Source organism: Chaetodon trifascialis, chromosome 5 (assembly GCF_039877785.1).
Source record: "Chaetodon trifascialis isolate fChaTrf1 chromosome 5, fChaTrf1.hap1, whole genome shotgun sequence".
NCBI lineage: Eukaryota > Metazoa > Chordata > Actinopteri > Chaetodontiformes > Chaetodontidae > Chaetodon > Chaetodon trifascialis.
Window position 1 is genome coordinate 25,835,603 of NC_092060.1, and position 15,184 is coordinate 25,850,786.

Below are 15,184 nucleotides of genomic sequence, written 5' to 3' on the forward strand. Positions count from 1 at the left end.
AGGTTGGAAACCACTGTCCCCTGATGCATCTCAGTCCCAGTAACACAGACTGGTTTTAACGCGGAGCAGTCAGAATACACCTGATGAGTTGACTGTCAGACATTTTAATTAACTATTAAAAAATGTCTGTTAGAAAGTGTCGTTTTTGCACTGCATAAGATGAAGAGGAGGACAGCAGACGATGTGATTCAGTGTATTTTGATTTAATAGTTGTTTACATAAGAACTATGTCAAGGGAGAAAATGAAAGAGGAAGTTTGGCCAAAGGGGAACACTGTCAGGGTCAAATCATGCTCTGTTCTTGCTCTGCTGTTAGACGTGTTTTTCAAATCACACACCGGTACTACATGCTTTATATTTGATAGTACTTCTCCTAATTAAGTGCTCTTTTAGTGTTTTAGAGGCTGGACAATCAGCAAGCTTTGTATTGTGGAAGATAGTTTAGATGAAGTCGGTGATGAAAAATGAAAGCAAAAATGTGGCTGTGGATGGTGCAAAGCCTCATCCAATCACAGATGCCATATTTGCTGAAGAGTATTGACTTTAACCACGTGAAGGGATTCAACTCCAGCAGAGCAAGAGTTTGCCCTCTGTTGCGTTGCACCGTTTTTTCTCCCTCTGTGCTTTCTTTCCCTGGGAATAGGAAGCGAAGCACGTTCACACTAATGATGCAAATAACCCAGCATGCAGTTGTTACACACAGTTTTTTCTGTTCTGCACAATTTCACTGCATTCCCCCCATTCCTGACATTCCCTTGGGGGATCTGTCAGTGTACCCAGTGCTTCTTGGAACGCTGTGAAAGAGTCACGCTCAAAAAGGGAAAATGCGGCAAACGTCATCTCCCTCCTGCCTCCCTCCGGCCCCACCCTGTTTCCTAAATTTAGACTTGCTGTGTTTTAGTTTCAGAAGACTGCACTGAACTTTCTCATGGCCCGACATCTCCCGTCACACACTCAGCCCTCCTCGCTCTAGTACCATTCCTGTGGGAAGGATGGAGCGGGTGCCATGGCAACCAGCACTCCCAAATGGGCTCTGCTCGAGTGCACTTTGAAGTACAGTAGGAAGGGAGCTAACTTAGCAAGAGAGCGGTACGCCGCCGCCGCCACTGCTGCTGCTGACAGAGGGGTGGAGGGGAGCAGAGCGACAGAACTGTATCTGGGTGGATGCTAAGCTGACATAGCAAGCTAATCTCCAGCTTTTAGAATGCCAGGCACCACTCAGATTTTCCTCCCTCCTACCCTGAGGCATATTTAGGAGGTGAGAAATGCACCGAGGAGAAACTTGGGATTGAAGAAAGGAAATCTCTCCGGCAGGCAAGATTTTTATTCAGCTTAGTCACTCCTGTGAAGGCAAATGTGAGGCGAGGTACAAAAACATCAGAGGAGCCACTGATCTGAGCTTTCAGAGCTCTTTCAATATGAGAAACGCTGTGGACAAATCTGTTTTATTCAGGGCCGGGGTGGTTATCGTCACTGTTGATGACTCTGCTGATTAATGCTTAGAATATGATGGAAGACAGTGAAAAATGTCCGTCACATCTTTCCTAAAGTGAGGCATCCTCACATTTGAGAAGCTGGAACCTGGGATGGTTTGGCATTGTTGCTTGAAAAATGACTTAAATTATTGACAGATTATCAAAATTATTGCCTAATTTCTGTTGATTGGTTAATGAACCAATTGTTTAATTTTGATTTTAGTCGTATCTCAAACGATTTTACCTCAGTTCATATTACAGCGCTGGCAGACCACAATACCTTTTTTAGCCTAAAGAGTAAACAGGTGGAAGAGGCTCTTCACCTACACGACATAAAAATACTCCATTACAAGTATAATACTCAGAATAGTACATTAAGAAAACAACAGCAGCATCATCAGAAGCATTCAAAGTGAAAGTGCTCATTATGGCCCTTGTTAGAGTTATATAATTCTAGATTTTAATATTTGATTATTATTATTACTAATTAATTAAATAAATAAATGTATTCAGCATTTCGGTGTTATACGTGGTGGACTTAATGTTAACTACAATGTTGTGTAGTTTAGTCTATATCTGTGCAGCATATTCTATCAGGTACAAGCATTTCAAAAATTAAAGTGAAGTATAACACTTGTACTTTTCAACAATCAAATCATCATTGTTAACAGGAGATTGTTCTGTAAGTCCAAGGTCACGGGTTCGATCCCCACAGTGGGCAGAGGGTCTGTGAACAGCTGCTGTCCCTGAGCAGCACGCTGAACATGCTCAGTCATTGTAGCTTAATATCTGAAATATAAATGTAATGCTAACCCAGTAGTGGAACTCCCACTGAGAGTGCTGACACACACGCACGCACGCACGCACGCACGCACGCACACACACACACACACACACACACACACACGCACACACACACACACACACACACACACACACACACACACACACACACACACACACACACACACACACAGCTACCCTCCGGCCCTCACTCTCCACCATCATCTGAAGCAGAGCTATTATCTGTATGAAGTGAGGATTATTTGGCTTTCAGGGTTCAAACATAATGCAGGTTCTTTCTTGAACATGTAAACACAGTCTGGCCTGAGCGGCTTCATTCGGACGTGTCGGGACAATTATTATCACTTGGAGGAAAGAGCAGTGTTTGTTAGATGCTGTGTACTGTTCCATTAGCTGATTAAGATTACAATCAATCTATCAGTCTGAGATTTATGTAGCATACATTTTCATAAGATTCAATGCAGTGTGCTTCACGGTTTAATGAAATGATAACGGACTCAGAGAGACATTAAGTAGGGCAATTAAATTTTATTTTTGGTAATCATTTTGGATCTGCTAAAAGGCTGGTGCACCCTTAAGTCATTTGTTGCTCGTCGGGCTGATTCAGAGCCTGCAGAACCAGAAGAAAAGCCTCAACATTGTTCTTATAAGTTCTTTAAGATGAAGAACAAGAGGTCACCAGCCGATTTCTGTCAGCTGACTAAAAACATGTATAGCTGTGTTGATCTCATCCATTGTTGTTGTTATTTTTCTAACTGGCACCAGACGATGACGTCCACATTCTTAATCCCACCTGCAAAGCTGTGATTTACCCTCTTGCTTTTGCAACTGGGAAATCGATGAGTGCAGAACACCCAACCTTTGTGAATCACTGAAAGACACCAGGATTCTGTCTGCACTTAAAGTTGAGTTAAGGCCCAATTCACGGCAGAACTCTGAGCAAGCTGCACCTGAGCTTCCTGCTTGTTAGCTTGCGAGCTTGTGGCTCAGGTACTAGCTCATTACAGTAATGCAGCCTTCTTGTGTGTCAGCATGCATTAGTGTGTCAGAGGAGCAGACTGACCTTTGCGATATTTCTAAGGTGAAAGATGGCACTTTTGGCTTCAGCTCCAATGCGCTGGTTTGATTTATTGTCCAAGACCACACCTACTACTAAACATTAAAAGCTTTTGATTTAAGGTGTGATGTAAGAGGGCCCCCTTTTATTTTTTTACTATCTCGCTCTGATTACCATGAGCCAAGTTTTATCGCCTGCGTTGCATTTAAAATTAGCTCGCAATATTTTTACCATCACATCTGGCTTGAGGAGTGTCGCCGATGCTCTCTTTGAAATTGCCTGAAAAGAAATACAGCTGTGGTTGGAGCTTAAATTTGTGGTCTGCCATCAGTAGAAGCAACGATCCAAGCATTAAGCGTCAAAAGGATTAAGATAGACAAATACATTTCTGTTTGTATGTGTGTCCTGGATAAATCAGGCCAGTGAAAGACGGCAGTGTTTGGGCTTCAACACGCCTCCTGTGTGCTCAGACCAGTGGGTTAACACTCGGGTGCCTTGTTCAGAGTGGACACCAGTTACACCAGTTATTTGTAGCATCACTCTCTCTCTGGTGCACACACACACACACACACACACACACACACACACACACACACACACACACACACACACACACTCTTAATCTTCCTATATTCTCCCTTGCAAACCCTCATAATCTCCATTTCTCAGTTGCTGCTCTCCGTTTTTCACTTTATCTCACACTCTATCTCTTCCTCTAATATCAACAGCCATTTGCACTGTCGACCTGCCGTACACACACACACACACACACACACACACACACACACACACACACACACACACACACACAGATTTTCCCCCTGATCTCTCACTCAGCCACTCACTTAATGTCTTTGTGCAGAATCAGTCTGTCACTCACTTTAAAATGAAATGACGATGTGGCTGCCATCGCGGCCTCGTGTTTACTGAACACTACACTCCTGATTTCATCCATAACAAGTTATGATAATTTTCATTATCTCCTTTACCCTTTGACCTCTTTTATCTCCTCTCCTCTGCTGGCTTTTAAACACTCCTCTTGCTCACCTCCTCAGACACCCCGAACTCTCTGAGCAGATGAGTAATATTCCTCCTCTGGGTTTACTCAGCGGCTACTCGGGCATCCAAGGCCCCAAACAGCTGTTCTATAATTATACAAGCAGCAGGAGGCAGACAATCAATACTCCTTTTACTCTTTTCTTCCACCCGGGCGGCCCGGTTGTTAGCGAGGCCGCCCTGTAATCAGAAGGTCACAGGTTTAATCCCCCCAACAGCCAAAGTGTCCATCAGCAATCGAGTGCTCTGTTGGAATGTCCTTGACAGTGACATTGCTCACTCATCTACTGACTACTTTTTAATTGCTTTAAGATATATATGGAGGGAGAGTCATAGCAGACAAGGATGATTCTTGACAGGTACCTTTGAAAGCTCCTCAATATAAAATGTTCAGTGTATGAGATGAATTTGAGGCATTGTTGTAACAACATACAGTGATTGCAATAAATGAATACAAAGACTTCTGAAATTCATTTTACATCATGTGCCGCAGCCTCACTCCATATGAGCTTCGAACCCACTGTATCTGAACTCGTGCTGAGAAATTAGTTTAATTAATCTACTACCTTTTTCAGGCCTACTAAAATTGTGGGAGTAATATTGGCCAAGAAAATGAAAATATGATATTTTCGGCCCATCAGAGACAGAGGGCAGGTTGTATCCTCTGCAAAGTGTGCTGTTAAATTTGAGTCGAGTGTTAAACAGCTAACACTGTAGCTGTTGGAATGAGATAAAGGCTAAAAACTCCACCGTGGTCTTCTGTTTTCGAGGTAATTGTACCAAAGGTTTCAAAGTTAATTTGGAAAAGATAACTTGATTTTTAAAACCACTACACATAAAGCACCTTATAATTGGAGTCTTATTGTGTGTTTGGAGGTTGAAAATGTCCTGCAGTGATAATGAGGAGGTTCAGAAGTTAAAGCGATCTGCTCAGTAATCTGCAGGCATGCTGAATGGAAAGATGTGCGTGCAAGCTAAGAATAATAATGCGTGTGTCTGTGTGTTCCCTACCTGTCCTTGGCTAAGAGCTGAGAAAGTTGAATTCTCACCTTGAAATTTCATTAACCTGCCGAGTCTCAGAACAATGATAAAGATTTGGCCTCTAGGCTGATATAATCTTTGTTTTAATGCAAATAAAAACATACCTTGAGCACTGAAAACAGCGCAATTGTCTTCCTTAGCATAGCAAGTCACTTGTTTTCTTAATGCAGCAGGGACGCAGCAAGAAGTTTCAGGACTCGTACGGATGTCTTTGAACATGGTTGTGGGATGCAGTCGCATGCAGCTACGTGCACTCTCTGTCGAAAATGGAATTTTATTCTCCCAATTTGGTGCAGAACGCTGCATTTTAACATGTCAGTGCAGCTTTCACGCACTATTTCTCACATCCTCAACTGGCAAGTGGCATGTTTGATAACTTTCATCTCCTCTGCTTCTTTTCATGGCTCTCTCCTCTAACCTGGCTGCCAGGAATGCAATAAACCTCAGGTACTGTATCTATTAACAGTGTTTGTCTGTTGTGTTCACTGTGAGTGAGTGTGTCTGTTCTGCTTTCCAGCCTCCTCTAGCTGTCTGTGTTTGTGTTTCTGCTGGGGGTTTTATCTGCGTCTCTTCCCCATTTGTTCTATCTGTAGCTTCTACTAGACTTCCTTAATAAATACCTTCCATTTGCTGGCATGGAGGCTGATAAAGACGAAGAGGGAAGCCCGCACCGCACTCCAATTGTATTACCACAACACCAACAGCAACATGAATTGAATTCCTATAAAACAGCCCTGATAAAAAATGCTCCTTCTTCTGCTTCCACGCGTGTTATCCTGTTTGTGATCAGAAAAATAAGCATGCTTGGTTGAGAATGGACTTCACCACGCTGCCGGGTGATGACAGAGAAATGATAAACATCACTCTCGTAGAGCTTATGGGCCTGTAAACTGAGATAATGGCAACAATTTAGCTGATTGATCTCAAACACTGTGCCTTTCTGCTGATGTGTGTGATAATGGTATTGACTGTCTTTAGGCTCTATGGATTATTATTATCCCCGCTGTGTGGGCGTGGTTCTGTTGGGTGTTGCCTCACTGGTGAGATGATCTACTGATGGCGCTGAGAATGTGCTAACTGTCTGATTATGATGGCTCTGAAAGCATAAGCACACCTATTTAGAAATTAAGCAACCATATGCAGAGCTTGGACTTTGGTTATACAGCACATGAACATGGTATCACAGGTTCAGCATGTGTGGATCCAGTATATATCACATCTAAATATTTCATCAAGGAGTCCTGCAGCGTCCTAGCAGAAATGGATTGCAAGGAAGAGGTTGAAAAGATCAGAGCTCAAGGTGCTGAGCAGCCAGGCCTGCTGAGAAATGCGAGAGCGGCCTGCCACTCTCGGCCGCAGAAAAAGCCGAGCTCCTATTTTTAGAGCTGTCCTTTGTGACAACCTGCCCTGCTTCAGCTGTGCAGAGATACAAAAGCCTCAGTTTTGAATAGACATTGTGTAGGAACTGCAGCGGCCAAAGAAGAAACGGTTCATTGTACACTTTGTTTCTGTGCATTCTTGCCTCCCGCACTCCTTCATTTCAGGGTGTAGGTTCAGAATCCTGCAGAGGATCTTTTCATGGCTGCAGCTAACAGTTATTTCATTATTGATTAATCTGGCAAAGTAATCGACAAATCATTTGCTCTATAAAATGCCACGAAACACAAAAGGCACATCAGAATTTCCCAAAGCCTAAGGTGACATATTCGACAGTGCAGACCTCTCACCTGAGAAGCTTTGAATCAGCCAGTAATCAGCTTTTTTTCCTTAACAAAGCGAAAAACCATTAACCAAAAAATCCTAAAATACTTACTGTGCAGCAAATAATCATTTAATAGACTAATAGGTTCAGCTCCAGAGATTTTACTGCTTTTACTTTTACTTTTATTTCTCAATCAGTAACGACAATGAAGATGACTTGACTGTCAAACGTGGTCATGGTGATTGATGAAAAGAGGACATAGTTCATGTCCCTCTGTAGTAAATAACCCAGTAAATATGCGATTTTATTTTCAGTTGCAGCGTATCTTCCTTTGTTTTTCTCTGTGTCTCTTTCCCAGACACCAAAAGCAAAATCTGTGTTTCTAGTTATTAATAGCCAAATATCAGACATTACGCTTTGATGGAAATAGAAGTGATATTTTTGGGAGTGCTCGTACTCCAGAATACGGCTGAAATTGTGCCTCGTGCCGCCGAGGAAAAATGAGCGACTCATTTACAAACAGCTGTGGTTCGTTTCTCAACCAGTGTTATCGAACACGCTTACTGACATTTGATGTGCTTTTCATGTCAGTTTTGACATTCAAAGACCTTTTTGAAAGTTGAGTATTTTCAAAAGGCCTGACAGATGACATTTATTTTCCATGGTAATGAGCCTGCATGGTGAGGATAACAAAGTACACTGTTTTTTGCTTTGTTTGTGTCACTTAGATTTGATCAAAATCCTTCTAAAACAGTTCACAGCAGATCTGTTTGATGTCTTCGGTGTTAGACAACGCTGGATGCTGCAGGAGATGCTTGAGATATTAATAACAGTGCTGATTCTGCTTGTCTGGTGAAACAAGGGTTAAAATATGTTTTGTGTGAGTCTAAAAATAAAATTAGTAAAACTGTCTTGCTTCTCGTTGAGTGCACGGTCCTCTGGATGCATCTTTGCATTGAGAAAGACAGATGATAAGAACGAGATGAAAGACCAGGATCACAGTGGTTTAGTGTTCTTAGTTCAGCAGTCTGGCATGCAGACATTAAAAGGAGACTGTTATTAAACCTTCACATAATGCGGCTGTGTTTAAACGCCTGTAACACTGCTGTTAGCCATGAGCATATCAAGCAGTAACATGGAGGATGAAACTGGAGAGATGCAATATCTTCTTACATAAAGTTGCACAATGTGGTGAACTGTTAAGCTGTATCAATTAACACATCAAGGTCCACATGAGCAATTATTGCTCACCCAGAGACCCATTTGTATCTGACTCGACACGCCTTCCAACAAATCACAGCATAAAAGCAGTTTTAAATCCTGACATAATGACTTCTTGTCCCATCAAGGAATTATTCACCCTGTGCTCTCGATGCTTCCCTTTCACACCTCATTTGTGATCATCAGTGAACTTCTTTTTTCACTTTTTCACTTTTTGGTGTGGCCGGTTCCCCCTGTGGTTCTGTGTATTTGAAGCTAGCTAGCCAAAGAGTTTGTGGATACTTGAGAAAATCTGTGATCGCTCCAGCTCTGAAAATGTGTTGCCATTGGATTACATTGTGATTTATCGAGGCTACTGTTTGTGGGAACTGGCCTCTTGTGTGATGAATTTCATCCATAATGGTTTTTGAGAGGTATTCCAAATCATACAATAACACCATATTGTCTCCATTTGACCAGTTTTCTTCAAAAATATGATTGTTTTTTCTGCTGAGGTCTGTAGTGTCTTTAGAAGGTATAGCCAGAGCTGCTTGAAGCCATGCTAGCAGCGCTTCTTTCTTTCCACAAGAGATGTCTGAACAACTATGCTAATGATGCTCCCATCAGCCTCAGGTGCACTTTCGTTTTCGTTGTTAGCATGCTAACATGCTAAGCTAAGCTAAGCTAAGCTAAGATGGAGAGCATGGTAATACACATTGTACCTGCTAAACTTCAGCATGCTGATGTTAACATTTAGCTCACAGCACAGCCTCACAGAACTGCTAGCATGGCTGCAGCCTCGTGTCTTTGGAGCTGAACGTGTCCATTTGACCCTCCACGGTTCAAGCCTGCCTTTTGCCCTTCTTTCCACTTCTTTCTAATCTGGAATGGACGGAAACAGGAGCATTGAGAAAGAAACGCAGAGGTGAAACATGCTCCCTGTAGCTGACTGATGCTTCACCTCCCCCTCCCTTCCTGTCATTGTAAAGTTAAAGACTTCCAGTTCATAACCTTCCACAGTTAGTCTACAACCTGACCTGGAAACCTGGAGTTACTGATCAACTTTTCACTCACTTCCCAACAGTCTTACTTTGGCACTTATTCTCCAAGAGCTTCTCTTTTCATTCCCTTTTTGTGATTTATGCGCCTTGTAGCAGGTGCAAGGGCACGACAGATGTTTTGCCCCTGTGAACCTACAAGTGTAATCTTTTTAACGTACCTGGCTGCCTGCGTTTCTGCCAAATTATTTTCAGAGCAGCGTGCAGGTGACAACATCTTGATGAATGAAATAATCCCCTGGGCTGTAGCAGCTATGAAAATGTAGTCTCTTTATTAGATCATCTTTCTCGTTCTAACAATGCTATTTAGAGCCGTCGTAATGGGACCGGCGTCAAGGATTAATGCACCGAGCTGGCAGTCAGGAGGGCTGTGTTTTCTCTACATGAAGCGTTCTGTTGGCTTAGAAACAGATCCAGTGAACAAGGATAGGCAGAGACCAATAAATCAGAGTGCGTTGCGTTTGATCCTATAATAGCCCGTGTGTCCGTGAGAAGTCATGTGTCCCGTTCAAGTCTTCTGGAGAAAGATGCTGAAAAACTACTGCTCACTTACCGCAAGACTAGTTAGATGCAGGAGCTGAAGTTTTTGAGTTTTGAGGCTGGTGTGTTTTCTGGCTTTTTGTCCCCTCGTGGCTTTCTCGATAACCAGGTCTTCTTGGTTGGAAGTCCTCTTTTGTGCACCGCAGTGTTACATTTTAAGGAAAAAAACGAGTAAAACTAGATTTTTCTTGATGTCACAGTCAAGTGGTCCTGCTCAGAAGTATTGTATCCAAAATGTTGTACTCTTCTGTGCCATTGTTGCCCAAAAACTATTAAATTGCATTGGTTGATATATTTGTTTCATTACTATGAACATTCAGACTGTAGTTTATGTTTCCCATACACCATCCTGCTCACCGGTGCAACAAATGTGTTTTAATCCACCGTTTAAATAAAAAATCCCAAGCAAAATCCACAATTTACTCATTACGTTTCCAAAAGTTTGCAAAAAGCACAGTCCCAGGCTGTTTTAGGAAATCATTTAGCTTTTTAAAAAATGAAAGTGTGTTTTTGCAACCAGTTTTTAAAGACTTGCATCTTCAGAGGCTGCAGTACATCACCTTTTCATGGGATTTGTTGTGCAAAAACATTCATTTTAAAAGTGTGAAAATCACCATTATCTACACCACACCCATTCAAGTTGATTTCACCGCTTGATCATTTGAGTCATGTTTTTCATGGTGGTGGAGAAAACAATCACACAAAACTCCATTCTGAAAATGAAATGTTTTATTCCAGAGTAATCCGAAGCATTTCTGCGGCTTGTGAATGTTCTTCTCTGCATCATTTAGCTCCACCTCTTGTCTCATGCTCTTAAGCTGCTATGGATAAAAGGCGCATCGACGTCTCTAAGCACTGAAGTTCGGCTGAGGAACTGAAATACTGGATGAGGAACTGAGCCTCAGACATGCAGTCCAGATGTGACAAAGTTTGTTGGTTTGTTTATGTTTGTTGGGTGGTCATGAGTATGAATTTGGTTGTAAATGTAATTCAGCATGCTTCATCACGCTTAAGAACTGATTTTATGCCAGCTGTGTGTAATGATTTTAATGCAGGAAAATGTCATCTTGCTCTGCTGGTTGCATGCTCTGTAAATCATGTTGACTAAAATCATCAGCGAAATGCTTGAAATGCAAACTGGTGCCGTATACTCTGTGCACCGTGCTGTGCATTAACATAAACTGCAAAAAGCTGAGGAGGAGTTTAATACAGGGGATGGTAGATGTTGCCATGTTTTGCCCTTATAACCCATGAAACACTCGCCTGTTTGTGTGTATGCGTCATGTGTTTGTGCACAGTTGTGTCATCCAGCGGTGTAATGAGGTTTTTATGGCTCCAATGCTTCGCATCAGCAAGCAAAACACCATCACATGGCCTACCCTGTAAATGCACGAACAGTTCCAGCCACGCCGGATTCACAGACTGTTTACAAATGGCAGATGAGGCACCACCCCCCGCTCTACCTCATGCATTTAGCACACACTGCAATTGAGCGTGAGTGCATTAATGTTATTCTCAAGTGGTGTTTTTCACGTCACTGTCACATCCGTCAAGATCGATGCTCGCCAGCCTCGCTCCCTTTGCATTTAGCTCGTGATTAGTCAGTAAAAAAAGATTAATTGGCTTGTTTGTTCCTAGAAAGCTTGAAAGGAAGGGGGATGGGCAGGAAGGTCTGATATTCCCCAGACGTGACCCCGTTGCCGCGGTGATGTAATGATGCCCCGGTCCCCCCCCCCCCCCGGCGATTGTTGGAGACGTTAATGATCGGGCTGCGCACCAAAGCACCTGCGCTTTTTTGTTGTTGTGATACATTACATCATGGCTCGGGGCAGGAGAGGTGATGTCATGCCGGGTCTCCAGCGTTCCTCCCCCTCACCTCCTCCTCCCCCTCAACCTCCTCCCACTCACCTCCCCGTTACTTTGACTGGAGCAGCTCCAAAACCAGCAAGTAGTACGCTGGTTTCCAGGCATTGTCTGAGGCAGAGCAGCCAGGCTTTTTATACGCCGTCACAAAAAGCTCCAGCCTCAACCGTCTGCATGCAAAACATAATTAATGCGTCAAATTCTGTTGGCTTTATTAGAAATGATTTTTGTGCTTGAGGGTCTTGTGCATGTGGGTGTTTGTACAATTTACACCTGCATCAAGTATGAAGCTCAGATTTAGCAGCAAAATTCTTGAATATAAATGTACATAATTTTGAGCTGCATGTAATTATTATTTTCACCATCAGTTGACTTGAAGCCATTGTTTAATCTGTAAAGTGATAAAATAAATAAATAAAATGCATCACAAGTCCCCAAACCCAAGGTGACATCATCCAGTATCTTGTGTCCACTCAAAAGTCAGAAACCCAAAAATACACAATAAAATAAAATCTCAAACTTTTGGATGCAAAGCCAATATTTTGGCAATTTTGCTCACTAATTGATAAACCAACCAGTGGCTTTAATGCTGAAATGATGGTTTAGTTGTTCATAAATCCTCATATGCAAAGTATTTTAGTTGTGTGCTGTTATTGTACTAAAAGGAACGGACTCCGCCTGTCTCTTATTTTTCAACACAGCAAAATGACAAGAAATGAGCAGTAATGGAACAAGACTGCAGAAATGATTGACAGCGGCAAAATTTCAGGAAAATGGCGTGACAACAAAATGACAAGTTACAAAAATAGAAAATAAAGCTATAACGTCTAGATAAAATGTAAATCATGACGGCTCTGGTTGGTGGTATTAAGTCTTTGGTGTCCTCTGGACTGTGGATGTGAACTGGAGCAGGTCTGCTGTTTATCGTCCTGGTTGGCCTTTAAACCCCATCACTCCCTGTGACATGCTTTTCTTTTTTTGTCATTTTAAAAGTGCTGTCCTCACGTCTCTGTCAGGAGACCTTCATATATGGGACCTTTTACTCTATGTATCCAATATCCAGAGTCTCTAGAGACGTGGCCTACCGCTAGAACACACACGCATGCATCAAACACACACACATTTGCCCCCTCGCTCTTGCTTTCATGCAGCAGAGAGGTGCATGCGTGCTGTTGTTCGGCGGTGACGCTGCTGCTCGTCGTACTACAGCTGAGCGAAGGTGAAGTGGTCGTCTAATGCCACTTTTTCTTTCTCTTCCCTTTCACACACACACACACACACACACACACATACACACTCGTCTGCCCTCCCTCCTCCATTTCGCCATGTCTCGCTGTTTCCGTCGTCACAGCAACTGAAAGCCCTGGAGGGTGTGTAGGGGGCTGGGCGGGCGGTTGGGAGGCTGGGGTGGGGGGGGTTCATGCTCACCCAGTTGCCATGGCTATTCCAGCTGAGTGACAGTGATGGAGTGACATCATTGCTGCCAGTGTGTGTGCTTGGCTGCCGTGGGCCCACTCTGAGCCCGTCTTCTCCTCCTCTATCTTCCAGCTCCCTCTTCTGCTCCTCTACTCGAGGAATGAGTCTACTCTAACTCTCTGTTTGCCACCTCTTTTACTCACTCTCTCAAGAGGAAGTGCTGCTGTCTCCATTGCTGTCTCCCCGCCCAGGAAATGGCTTTCCTTCATCCCGTTACTATGCCAACCGGCTCCAGCCGCGGTCTTGTGCCGAAGTGAGCGTGATAATGGCATTACTCCCACTGTGCTCCTCTCCTCCCTCCATGCCTTCTCTCATCCATCCATCTCTCTATCTACCTTTTGATTTTTTTTTCTTCCTCCCACCGCTCGACGGTGTATCAGCTCTTTCTTGGCGTTTTGCTTTTTGTGTCATTCCATTTCATCTTTCCCTCTCATCTCTCAGCCTCACTTTCATTCTCCCATCCGCCCTTCTCCTCCTTCCATCTCTCTATCTGTTCTGGGGGTGTTGTAAGCCCCTCCAGAGGAAGTGCAGCTACAGTGGCTGCTCTTACAGCATCACTGTCTGGCAGGGAGGAGGTCCTTACTCCCCCTCCCTCCCTCCATCTCCCCCCTCGCCCACCACCGACCCCCTCCTCCCCTCCCCTCCTCCACCCCTGACACACATACACACATCCCCCTGCTCTCGATACAAACAAACCGCTGGCTTTAACGTACAGTACCTCGGTGGAGGCTGCAGGCGTCTCGGTCTTCAAATAATGTAATGGTGCATAAAGGCGTTTGCGTGTGCGTGTGTGGAGCTTTACTTTCGGGAGAGGGAGGGCAGAAAGAGAGCTAGAGAGGGAAGGCGGAGGGAGCAAACGTGAGTGAAAGTGTTGTCAGCCATTTTTTCCTCCTCTTTTTTTCTTTCTGCTGTTTTCTGCTTTATTATCGGCGCGCCGCTGCGCTCCGGCCGGAGATGTGATTGTCAAGTGCGCGGAGAGCAGAAGCCTGCTCGTCTTAGTTTGGATAAAAGGATATTTTTCTGCCCCTCTCTCTCCTCCTCCTCCTCCACCTCCACCTCCACTGTGGTTTTAAGATATTTCTGCGGGAAGCAGCGGGGAGGCTGGAGTAAACGCAGGAGCTGGTGTTGGTTTGGGGAGTCTAATCAAGCGAAGGAACCGCGGATACTCCCAGAACTGTCAAGCCGCCGCCTCCTTTCACAGAGACGGCGCAGCCGGGGGAGGGGAGAGGGCTTGGATGAAGATGGGGGTCTGTGCCGTAGCATAGAGCAGGTCCGGGATGTTAGATTTTAGCCCGGCGAACATTTTTTCATTATGAAACCATTAGCAGCATCAGACAGCAATGGAGTCCCGAGCCAGCAAGATAAAACCCCGGTAAGTAGTCTATCGACGTGCAACGTTTTCTCTCCATCTTTCTTTTCCCTCCCCCTCATTTATAACCCACTAGATATGATTACCGTCCCTTTAATGGATGTGCATCGGATTTCTATCGAGCCTCCACAAGACGGATGGACGCAGGGCAGGCCAAGGACGCGACAGAAACCCGAACGGGGCTGACCAGAGGCGGATCGCTGCCCCGTCGAGCCTCCGATGTGTGTCAGTGTGTTGTACTAGAAACGGCCGCCATGTGCTTGCTGTCACTCACGCGCGCAGACACACGCACGCTCGCGTGGATTTAAGGACTGTATTGATCTTGCAGGCCTCGTAGCCGACGTCCCCGCAATATAGCAGCTTATCAAGAGATCGGAGTGTATTTTATTAGAAGTGAAAACAGATACAGCTGCCAGGTCAGTGCTAATTGATGGGCGCGTTATACCCCTCCCTGTTGGAGGTTTAATGGTGATTTTCTTCCCTGGGCGCGCACACACATCCAGCGGTGCAGATGTGTGTGCGTTTAACGACCGACGTCTCCGGC

At 44.2% G+C, this 15,184-nt stretch overlaps 1 protein-coding gene across 8 annotated transcripts in view; it reads left to right on the forward strand.

Moving 5' to 3' along the window:
* Positions 1 to 15,184, forward strand: part of rapgef2b (Rap guanine nucleotide exchange factor 2b) — a 104,481-nt gene that overhangs the window by 54,485 nt on the left and 34,812 nt on the right. For 5 of the 8 annotated variants that reach the window (XM_070961944.1, XM_070961947.1, XM_070961946.1 and 2 more), the window contains one exon: positions 5,862 to 5,879. The exons of 2 other annotated variants lie outside the window; for them this stretch is intronic. In XM_070961944.1, the coding sequence (XP_070818045.1) occupies positions 5,862 to 5,879 (18 nt within the window). Of the gene's footprint in view, positions 1 to 5,861; positions 5,880 to 13,318; positions 14,644 to 15,184 lie in introns of those variants that run through there. One more of the 8 variants, XM_070961951.1, reaches the window with a different exon arrangement.